The sequence below is a fragment of the Lynx rufus genome, unplaced genomic scaffold (genome assembly GCF_022079265.1).
Source record: "Lynx rufus isolate CCGP_SWC_20201006 ecotype Redwood Valley unplaced genomic scaffold, mLynRuf1.p SCAF_5, whole genome shotgun sequence".
Classification (NCBI taxonomy): domain Eukaryota; kingdom Metazoa; phylum Chordata; class Mammalia; order Carnivora; family Felidae; genus Lynx; species Lynx rufus.
This window is the reverse complement of record NW_025814867.1, coordinates 6,894,200-6,906,289: the sequence shown is the minus strand read 5'-3', so window position 1 is coordinate 6,906,289 and position 12,090 is coordinate 6,894,200. Positions and strand designations below refer to the sequence as shown.

Genomic DNA, 12,090 nt, shown 5'->3' with positions numbered 1-12,090 from the left:
TTAAAAAGTAAAGTCCTCAAGCAGTTCTGTGCAAATATTCAACCTGGCCTATGGCTATGCTTTATCATTTCAGGTATTTGAAGATATTCACCTTGAGAAACGACCCAATATCCAAGCATTACTTAATTGTACTGACCATATTTTCACATACATTTTTATCCTGGAGATGGGTCTAAAATGGGTAGCCTTTGGATTTGGGAAGTATTTCACCAGTGTCTGGTGCTGGCTTGACTTCATCATTGTAATTGTAAGTTTACCGTCTCTGTGTCCCATGCGGGCAAGGGTTGGGGGGAGGGGAGGGGTGGGCATCCTACGGGAGCTGCCTTTCCTGTGTGCCTTATATGGGTGCCTCTCCAAAATATTTTTCTCCACAGTACTTGCAAATAGTCGTCATCTACCCATCAGCAGTCCCGTCTGTTCTGGGTCACATTCTTCACACTGCACTTCATATTCTCACCACCCCAGCCCTTTCCATGATGACTCATCCAGTTCTCTCCATAAGCCCTGCTTATGTCTGATGTATGCCTAGAATAATATTGAGTGTCCTACCCTTCTCCTTCCAACTTTCTATTTTCTCTGAAGACTTCTCAAAGCAGGTCAGAAGCCAGTAGACTAAGCTGGTCTCCCTTTTGATTGTCAAGCAACATAAGAACATTCTTTCATTTAATCTGCACATCAGTGCTCTGGCTTAAGCAGAGTTATACATCACCTACCAGATTACGGACAAAGAACTTTGAAGCTCAGGTGGTTAGCAACTTGCTTCAGATGAAACTGGGACTCACACCTTGGTCTGTGTGATGCTAAAGCTAATAATAGTATATCACACTTATCAAAAGCTTTGTCTGTACCAGGTACTCTGCTATATGCTTCACATGCATTCTCTCTTTTAGCTATCACAACCACTCAGTACGGTAGGCACTATTACTTTTCTCATATACGCAGGAAGAAACTAAGTCATAGAGAAGTTAAGAAACGTGTCAAAGATTGGCTAGAAATGGCGGAGGTGAAACTCAAAGACCCAGGAAGCCTCACTCTAAAGCCCTTGATTTTAACATTGATATCCTTTCTACCGTGAGCTAACTAGTTAGACTTTGTCCCTGCTATTTAAAGAAGTAGACATGATATGTGCATAAACCATGTGGTCAGCATACCTATTTGGAGAACCATAATGTTGCTAATGTTGTGGACACACCCAAGCGTCCGTCGACTCATGAATGGATAAAGAAGATGTGGTATATATGTACATAGTGGAATATTACTCAGCCATCAAAAGAATGAAATCTTGCCATTTGAAACAATGTAGATAGAACCAGAGTGTATTATGCTAAGCGAAATAAGTCACACTGAGAAAGATAAAAACCGTATGGTTTTACTCATGTGTGGGATTTAAGAAACAGATAAACATATGGGAAGGGGGGAAAAAGGGAAAGAGGGAAACAAACCATAAGAGACTCTTAACAATAAAGAACAGACTGAGTGCTGCTGGAGGGGAGGTGGGTAGGGAGATGGGCTAGATGGGTGGTGGGCATTAAGGAGGGCACTTGTTGGGATGAGCATTGGGTGTTGTATATAAGTGATGAATCACTGAATTCTACTCCTGAAACCAGTATTGCACTGTATGTTAACTAACTAGAGTTTAAATAAAAATTAAAAAAATTATTGGTGGACACAAGTAGCCATGTGTTTCAGGCATTTTAGAAAGGCAGCAGTGCTATGGGAGCTCCAACAGGAATGATAAAAGGAAAGGAAATAAATATATCCACGTCTGTCAACCCTGTCAGTTTCCAGGGTGCCAATCATTCTGAATCCATTATCTTCTTATATTATAGTGAAGAACCCATAAGACAGTGGACAAATGATTGGCATCTCCATTCTAGGGACCTGTGGTCCACTGACCTCAACTCAGGAAACTGATCCTAAAGCTCTCTTGTCTGTGCTTTTTCTGTGCAACCTTAAGCAAAGTGCTTCCTTCTTTTGACATAAATCTTCACATTAATAAAAATGAGAGTATAGACTTTTTACCGAGTGCCAAAATTTGACCAGATACAAAATGGAAAACATAAATCTAACAATAACCATTTAAAATACCAAAACAGTAGTTCAATACCACACTGTCAAAAAAAGGCACCAGGCCGAGATGGTTTTACAGGCAAGTTGTATCAAACTTTCAAGGAGTAGTGCTATATGCTGAATGTTTGCATCCCCTAAAATTCATATGTTGAAACATAATCCTCAATGTGTTCCTATTTAGAGGTGTTTATTAGGTTGCGAGCAGAGGTTATGAGGGAAGAGCCCTCATGAATGGAACTACAGCTGCTATAAAAGAGAACCCCACAGAGCTTCCTCACCCCTTCTGTCACGGGAAGACACAGGGAGAAGAAAGCAATAGGTGAGCCAGGATGTGGCCTCTCACCAGACAGTGATTCTGCTGACACCTTGATCTTGGACTTCCCAGCTCCAGACTGTGAGAAATAAATTTCCATTATTTATAAGCAACCCAGGCCACGATATTCTGTTACAGCAGCCTGAACTAAGATAGGCAGTTACCCCCAACCTTATTCAAATTGTCACAAAGAATAAGAAAAGAGAGGAAGCTTACGAACTTTACTTAATGAGACAAGTATAACCTTGATAACAAAATGAACGGAACAAAAATGAGTAGAACAAGGAAAGAAATAATCCTATAATTATATGCTTTATAAATCCCAGACAAGGCACTGGATAAGCGTGGTCCACTATTGCTATTATTAGCTGTAGCACCACATAGGCCAGGGTGTGAACGCCAATTCCACTTGAAGTAAGTTGTTAATCCTCTGGGCTTTGGGTTTCCTTGTCTGTAACATGGTAGGTGATATAAAATGTACTTAATTCAGAAAATTATTGTGCAGATTAAATAAGAGAATGTCTGTGAATAATCCTTTTACACTGCTTGTTAATCAGCATTGTGTAAAATGATCTTTATAATTTTGAAGTAGAAAAATAGAGGGGCGCCTGGGTGGCTCAGTCGGTTAAACATCCAACTCTGGATTTCAACTCAGGTAATGATCTCACAGTGTGTGAGTTGGAGACCTGCACTGGGTTCTGCACTGACAGCAAGAAGCCTGCTTGGGATTTTCTCTCCCTCTCTCTCTCTTCCCCTCCCCTGCTTGCATGCACTCTGTCTCTCAAAATAAATGGTCGGGCTTAAAAAAAATGTATGTAAAAAGAAAAATACAAACACAACCACAAGAACATAATTGAATTCAACTATCCCAAAATGTAAAACTTCTGGGTTTTTTATTCAGTAGAATTGTAATTATAAAGACAGGCTCGGGCCTGGAGACAGTATTTGCCATATACATAACAGAAAATTATTATCCATAGTATAAAAAACTCCCTACAGCTCAACAAGAGAAAGACAACCCAATGTAAGAATGGGAGAAGGATGCGAACAGGTAATTCGCATAAGGAACTCAAGTTGTAATAAATATATGAAGAAATACATACTAGCTGCATCACCAATTAGCACAGAAGTACATGGTAAAATGAGAAACTGTGTTACTCATCAGACTGACAAAAATTTTAAAGTTGGAAAATCTCTAATACTTAGAAAGATATAAGAAAATGGAATCTCTAATCACTGCTACTAATGTAATAAAATTTCAGGGACATGTTCGCAGTATTTTTTAAAAAGGTTTATTTGTTTATTTTGAGAGAGAGAGAGAGAGCAGGACAGAGGGACAGAAGGAGAGAGAGAATCCCAAGCAGGCTCCACACTCAGCACCGAGCCTGATGTGGGGCTCGATCCTGTAACCCTGGGATCATGACCTGAGCTGAAATCAAAAGTCAGACACTTAACCAACTAAGCCACCCAGGTGCCCCAGAAAAATTTTGCACTATTAAGTAAAATTGCAAATGAGCCCAATTTGTAATTTACTCTCCAGAAATACCACTTCTAGTTAGACATGTAAGGAAAATTCTTGAGTACGTAGGCAGGAAAAATGCATACAGCTGTCCAGTTTGTTCATAGCAGCAAAGAAATTGAAATAACCTAGATACTCACCAAGGGGGAATGGATCCATAAAATATGAATATTTATATACTGTAATATTTTACAACAGTTAAAAGGAATAAACCACAAGGAAAAAAAGATATGTATCAAAATGGTGACTGTTCACACGGTGCGGACTGATAAATGCAAGCTAGATAGGAAAAAAAGATAAGATAAAAAGCAGCAGAAGACTGTAGAGTGGGAAAGAATGCGGGTGTTTTCATGTCTGCGTGTCTCATCAGTGCTTCTGAATCTAGTGGAACGGAGACTGGGGATCGGATTCCAGGTGAAAAGGTGTACGATGTCCCTCTAGGGACCCTTCTTCCCCACCCATAACAGCTACTGGGTAAAGCCAGAAGAACCGTTAAGCTGTGCCGTTCTTTTCCCTCTTGCCAGGAACCAGGTAGAAGGAGTATTTGTGGAAAAGCTGCTGAAATAACTCTCCCGACGGGCAGTGCCATTACAAACAAACAGCCTATTTTAGGAAACCTTTATAAATAAGAGCATTTTGAATCGATAATTTTTTAAAAGCTGAATTACCCATTTAAAAATTTTGTCATTCTGCCATACCAACTCACTTAATTTCTCTGAATTTGCCAGTATTTTACTACTACGATGAGATTGACAGGATTAGTGGGGAATGGTTTTAGATAATAGTGAACTCTAATATCAGCATAGTCAGTTGTAGGATAACTCACTTCCTGTCCCACTGAGCAACCCGTCTCGCAAGCTGAGCCTCTGCATAATCGATGAGAGTGACTGGAATCCGCAAATGGTGGTGTGCAACTTAAGCTCATTATATTTAAGTTTCAATTTAGTGTGTTTATAGAGCTATCCAGTCCTTAGTCCTGACTCATTGGGAAGAAGTATGTTGGGAGAGAAAATTGGATTTAATTCCCCCCCCCCAAATTTAACTGAGTGAGGGGAAATACTAGCAAACAATTTATTATTTCATTGTAACTTTTAATTTTGATATTGAAACGGATATTTGAGGATATTACGGAAAAGTTGCAAGAAACAGCCTAAAGAACCCCTTATACTCTTTCCCCAGATTCACCAGTTGTTAACATTTCACCCCATCTGCTTTGTCCTTTTCTCTTCATTTTTCTTGCTAAACTGCTTGAGATTAGGTGGCAGGCACCACACCTCTTTACCCCTAAACATTCCAGTGTGTGTTTCCTGAGAACAATGAAATTGTCTCACATGGTCACAGCACAATTATCAAAGTTAGGAAATTTAACGTGACTCAATAGTAAGATCCATACACATTTTCTAATTTTGTCAATCGTTTCAGTAAGGTCCTTTAGGGTTAATTCTTTCTATCCACCTGTGTCACCTTCCCTCACCTCCCCCTAGTCCAGGATCCAATTCAGGACCCTAAGTGACACATCATTGTCATGTCCTTTGGTTTCCTTTAACAATTTCTCACTTTTCTTTGTCTTTCATTAAACAAATCATGTAAGTGCATTGCCCTCACCTGCATGGGTTGTAGCTTTGGCAGACTGGAGCAAAAATAGCCTCTTCACTTGCCTTCCGACTTCTAGAAGGCTGGCCGGCTTCTGTTTCTGGATAATCCACTGAGGACACCCTGTGTCTGCCTCTCGGAATGAGGGCTACCAGCCCCCCACTGGCTTCCCTGGGAGCCAAGTCAGGTACACTACCTATCGCTTCTCTTCCCACCAGGTCTCTGTGACCAGTCTCATCGACCTAAAGAGCTTGAAGTCCTTCAGGACTCTACGAGCACTGAGGCCCCTGCGCGCACTGTCCCAGTTTGAAGGAATGAAGGTACGTTCTTCAGCAAAGGGGAGGAAGGTCAGCTGTCAGGGAGAGGTGGAAACACCAATCGTTCTTCTTGGGCTGGGCTTCCCTTAAATCGTCAAGCTGTTTCTGGACTCCTTCCTACCTAAAGCGCTGTTTAGAATTTGAGAGATGAAAAATTTAGGACGTAGCGTGCATTCTGTGGTAGGCAAGATGGGTTCCGGCTTTCCTTCAATCCTAGGGCAGGTGTCCCATAGGTCTGTGACACTGTCATCAGAGGACACTTCTCAAGTGATCCTCAGTGACAAGAGAAACGGGTCCATATGGAGCCGAGAGCAGGGCTTGTCCTAGGATGCGGGGTTGGGAGTTTGAGGGTAGAGAGTAAAGACAGACCCTAAGAGGTCCAGTCCTGCACATCAGGCCCATCCTGAGATCCAGAGCTTGGTGAATCCTACTTTTTCTTCCGTTTTCTTTTTTAAGGTGGTCGTCAATGCTCTCATAGGTGCCATACCTGCCATTCTGAATGTTTTGCTTGTCTGCCTCATTTTCTGGCTCATATTTTGTATCCTGGGAGTAAACTTCTTCTCTGGAAAATTTGGAAGATGCATTAACGCATCAGATACAAACTCAGTTATAAATTACAGCGTTGTTGCAAACCAAAGTCAATGCGAAAGTGGAAATTTCTCTTGGGTCACCCCGCCGGTCAACTTTGACAATGTGGGAATGGCCTACCTTGCCCTCTTGCAAGTGGTAAGTGCCGTTGGTATATTTTTCACTCTGACGAGAGAAACCTTAAAAGAAGCATAAATCGTTTCTCGGGTTAATGAAAAACACAGTGACTGCATTGAGCTGGTAGAATCGAATCCCAGTTCCTCATGTGGAAGCCAGTGCCCTCTGGAACTGCCCCCCACTGAGTGTCTCCAACTTTCTTGTTTACTGAGCCTCAACCTCCACGCAAGGCCCTGTACATCTCTCACCCTGTTCCGTATGGCGCCTTACTCTCCAGAGCCAAACAGGAGCGGAGACTCAGTTGCTAAGCAGCACTTCTTCGTTGGAAGTCAGTCCTCTGGTCAAACCACGGTTGCCAGGGCTTGAACGGCACAAACATGAGGCACGAGGGAAGCCTCAGCCAGGCTCTTTCCAGCAGCTTTAACACAGCTTCTCCAGAAATTTTTAAGGCAGGAATTTCTTTAAAAAAAAAAAAAAAAACTCTTTATTTTGTATAAATGAAGAAGAAAAAAAAAAAAAACCCACAAGACACCCATAGTCTGAATTCCTTTGCAAAGGAAAGGAATTCTCTTTCACCTGGCCATTCCGTCCTGGAAGGGTGGGGCATCGTCTTCGACGCATCTGCCCACTGGGCCTCGCTTGCTGTTCATCTGTAGATAGCAAGTCTCTGTGTTCATGTTTCTCTGCTTTTGTTACAGGCAACATTTAAGGGCTGGATGGATATCATGTATGCAGCTGTCGACTCCAGAGGGGTGAGCTCGTGTTCTGCCATGTTACACAGAGTGCCAGGGTCACATCAGGGATGTTATCACTACACGGTCTAGAACTTCCCACGTCGTAGTTCCACTGGCTAGCGTTCTTGCCCTGTTTTCCTTGGGACAAACACTATGAAATAGGGATCAAAAAAAAAAAAAGTTTCCATTCATCTTCTGATGAGTATTCCATTCCATTCTGCTCCAAAGCCCAGTCCTGTTTCTCCATAGTGACCAAGGAACAACCTCTTATGGAGGAGAACTTGGACAAAAGGGATTTGGGATGCTTTGGAGCCAGAAGCAACAGAATCACAGAATGCCTTGATTTTCCTCTCTCACTTCTTTTCCAAATGGGTATACAGGCAGAAGCCAGATTTCAAAGGGTGCCAGCCAAGGGCTGTGGGAAGACCTTACAGATGGACTGCGTCTGATAAGAGAGGCTTCCCGTGGCTACAGTCTCTCCAGAGACTAAACGGGCTTCTGGCGATGGCCACCTGTTAAATTCTAGTTAAGTAAGAAGTAAAATCATGGATTCCCAAAGTTGGAAGGGTACTCAGCCATCTAGGCCATTTCTATTTCCCAGTAGGGAAAACTGAGGACTAGAAGGGAAGAATGCTGCCCAAATCCATGGAGTAAGCAAGTGGTTGAATCAGGAATGGAGCCAGCATTATTTTCTTCCTGTCGTCACACACATGTTCTGTCTGAGAGTCTGCAGAATTGATGCCTGGCACAGAGTAGATGTTCAATACACGTGAGCTGGTAGAGGCAGCACTGGGGGTGTGAGAAGTGGTACAGTAGTAAATTATAACAAACGCAGTATTTTAAAGTATTAATGTGCTTAATTTTTGTCTCTTGAGTATATGACCTTCACCCTAGTTTACCTTAGGCATCCGTTTGCCTTGAGGTGGAGATGGGGGATGGGGAGGGAATCTTACGCAGAAGTCTGCAGGAAGCGTGGCTTACGTATGTTCCCTGAGCGAATGATAGGTGGGTGGCGGTGGGTGGAGGGATGCCCATCCTGATGCTGGTCCTGGGACATTATAGCTGGTATGTGCTGGCACCTAGCATGATGATACCCTTGTCTGTGTAGTCACAGAGAATCTTGCGGGTCTCAAATATTGGTGAAAACATGGGCCTTTCTCCTCCCTTAACTCTTCCTGGCCTTAAACACTGACTCTGTGTCATGTCCTCTACTTGGCTCCCTGGCCCAGCAGGCTACTCCCATCACTTACCAAAAGCCCATCAGGGCGGGCCCATGGCTATCAACTCCATTTCCCAGCCTCATGAAAACTGAAAAGTTTGAGAGACTCTTTCGGTCCAAGTATGCCACTCTAACCTCTTAAGTCATCCTGCCTGCGCAATGTATCCCAGGCCTTCCCAGCAGCAGCTTCCTTTTAGAAAAATACAGAAGTTGAGCAAAACCATCCTCTTTCCCCCCTTCATGTTCCTTTCAATTTACTGAATCCCAAGTCCCCTCTCCAAACCCGTGGAGGGAGAATCAGGATACACATCTCATGACTCTGATGTTCTCTGTCGCTCTACTGCTTTTTCTGGGTACAAGAGAGGTGAGCTTTTATCATTTACTTTCCCTAGTTGAACCTCCCTTTGCAGGATGGTTAGCCTGCATTATAACCTTATTTTAAATGTCAGATGCTGAGTGGTGATTCTTTCCATTATATAGTTTTTGTACTAATGGCTACCCTTAGTTCAAACAAATGGACATCTCAAGCAATGATTCTTTCCATTATATAGTTTTTGTACTAATGGCTACCCTTAGTTCAAACAAATGGACATCTCAAGCCAATTGAGACCAAGGCCAGGTACTCTTCAAGGCAAAAGACAAAAATATTTTCAAATATTACCTTCATTACATTAGTCTGTGTGGTGGGTATTAAATAGCAAACATCATAAAAACATTCAACAAGTGACAGAGCTATCAACACTCATAGATATATCTTCGCATGTAATCTGGAGAAAGAAAAGAGAAATCTTCCTGCCACCTGTCCCCAAACTGCATAAAGCCAATGACAATGTGAAGAACTTGGACAAAGGGGATTTTGGATGCTTTTGGTCACACCTTGAGTTGGGGGAACTTAGTTGTGGTCCATTTTTGCGTCTGCTCTAGTGCTTGATTATTAATTCACTCATCCATCCATCCATCCATCCATCCATCCATCCATCCAAGGTGTATTGAGAATCTACATGTCACAAAGTATGCCAGGCACTGGGAATTCAAGAGTGACCGGACACAAGCACAGACTAGATACAACAGTGGGCTCTATCTGAAGGATGTAGCTGTTCATCAAGAGTTGGTAGTCACCTCTGCCTGAAGGGACTGTGCCCCTTCTCCAGTGGCCTCATCTCCAGTCTGGCTCCTTCCAGTTATGTGTCCATATAGACATTCTAGAGACCTTCTCAAAGGACACATGGGGTCATGCCATTCCCCAATCTTACAACCCTTTCATGATTCTCTATTGCTTAGGAGAAAAAGCCTACGCCTCTTTTCACATGCCCTCCCCATTGCTGGTACCACTTAAGCCCCTCAAGGGGAAGCTTAAGGAGGGTCTCCCTGCACGAGCCATGGCTGGTTGGAGGAGGCTGGGGAGCTAAAGCTCCTGCCGAGAGACACTGTGGTCTTTTAGATAAGGTAGTTAAGATGGCTTCTAATTCTCTCCGGTAATTGTTTTCTTTTCTTGTTTAAAAAACTCCCTAACAGAAAGAACTACAGCCAGGGTTTGAGGAGAACCCACAAAACTACCTTTTCTTCGTGGTTTTTATCATCTTTGGCTCATTCTTTACTCTGAATCTCTTCATCGGTGTTATTATTGACAACTTCAACCAACAGCAGAAAAAGATAAGTATGGGGGTTGTTCTGATTTGGTGGTTTTACGTCTTCCCCAAAGGGCTTGGAAGGAACACAATGCTGATCTAGATTGTGGTGCAAAGCATCATCTGCATGGGAACAAAGCCACCTGGAGAAGATTCTTGAAGATATGGCTGAAAAGAGATTGCGGATAGCTGGTTTTTATTAAATCGCTGCTTTTTATTCTCCATTCTACCCCCTTACACAGAGGACATTGTTGAACCCCAACAGAAAAACACGTACTAGGATTAGTATTTATGACTCTACAGTCATATTTAAGTAACCTTTCAAGTGTACCTTGTAATCCAAGATAAAAAGAAGAACTCTCCTTTTCCAGCAAACTTGCGTCCTGGCTCCCAGCACGCGAGTCTCGGCAGATTTTGTGAACTTACTTGGAAACAAGTTGGTTGGGAAAGAGGCAGGGTTTTTTTAGGGAGTTTTTTTTCGTCATGCATTGTAATAAACAGATGTGTATTTTTTTTTCTGATTCTGTAATCTATAGGGGATGTTTAGTGAATGTGGAAAATAAAAGAAGACTAAAAAAATTTAATCGCCACTAAGGTGGTCACTAGATGATAACAGGTTTAGAGTAAGCCTCGTCAGTTACTTTCTCACTAAATATGTATTCCTTGTACATGGTTGAGATGACAGAATATTTTTAATTTTGTAGCACCCCCCTTCCCCATTAGTACTGAGCCCATGTGATGAAATCATCTCTATTGTGAGAATTTTCAGGGCTGAATTGCATCTCATATTATAGATAGATAGTAATTTATCTTAATCATTCCCTTCTTTTTTGGACATTTAGGTCATTTCTAAATTTCTTGCTCTTCTGAAACAATCATGAACATTCTTGAAATTCTCTCTGTATCTGTGATTATTTTCTCAGGATAAGTTTCTAGAATTTAAGGCATTAAACATATATTGCCAAATAACCTTTCAGAAATGCTGTGCTCGGCGCTCCTTGCAACAGGATTGCCAGATATAAAAATGCCTGTTTGTTCTGTTCTCATCATTCATATTTTTATAATTTTTCATTTCCAGCTTGATGGGTAAAGGTATTATCTCATTATTTTATATTCATTTATTTAATCATTTGTGAGCTTATATATTTTTTCAGATTGATGGCTATATTTCTCCCTTTGTCTCTTTTCCAAATGGAAATTGTCATTTTTTTCTTATGTTTTTATATATTAAGTCCAATTTGTGACTTGCTTCTTATATTTCTGTAATGACATTTTTGATTTGTAGGCATTTAGTATTTTTATGGGGCCGAACTCCCAATCTTGTCCTTTTTTGGCTTCTTCTCTTACATGTAGGAACTGAATCCCCAAATCCTAAAATCAGGTAACTAAATATTCACCTTTGGTTTTCTAACTTTTTTATGGCTCTTTTTAATTTTTCTTGAACTCTTGTAATCTATCCAAAATGTAGACTGATACTGATTAGCTTTGTTACTTATTAAAAATATTTTTTAATGTTTATTTTTGAGAGAGAGTGAGAGAGAGAGAGAGAGAGCAAGGGAGGGGCAGAGAGAGAGGGAGACACAGAATCTGAAGCAGGCTCCAGGCTCCAAGCTGTCGGCACAGAGCCTGACGCGGGGCTCAAACCCACGAACCGTGCGTGAGATCATGACCTGAGCCGAAGGCAGACGTTTAACTGACTGAGCCTCCCAGGTGCCCCTGATTAGCCTTTAGTGACTTCTGGGAAAGTCACTCATTGTCCTTCTGTAAGTTTACTGCTGCTATTACTTGGAGGTGTGTGGTGTGGCGTCACCTCTGTTATATGCGGCTTGACTGCAGTCAATACTTACAATTTGGATGTCAAGGCCTTGTGATTTTAGATTTCAGCTTACATTTGAAATCACTGTTTTGATCAGGCCATGGCATTTCGTTTTGTCTTTACTTTTTATTATAGAAGATTTCCAACATGCACAAGACTATACTAAAATAAACCTA

At 41.7% G+C, this 12,090-nt stretch overlaps 1 protein-coding gene across 1 annotated transcript in view; it reads left to right on the top strand.

Annotated features, from left to right (window-relative positions):
* Positions 1-12,090, top strand: part of SCN11A (sodium voltage-gated channel alpha subunit 11) — an 84,647-nt gene that overhangs the window by 57,250 nt on the left and 15,307 nt on the right. The window contains exons 19-23 of the mRNA XM_047099412.1: positions 74-247; positions 5,714-5,815; positions 6,269-6,538; positions 7,216-7,269; positions 9,986-10,127. Coding sequence (XP_046955368.1) covers positions 74-247; positions 5,714-5,815; positions 6,269-6,538; positions 7,216-7,269; positions 9,986-10,127 — 742 coding nt within the window. The remainder of the gene's footprint in view (positions 1-73; positions 248-5,713; positions 5,816-6,268; positions 6,539-7,215; positions 7,270-9,985; positions 10,128-12,090) is intronic.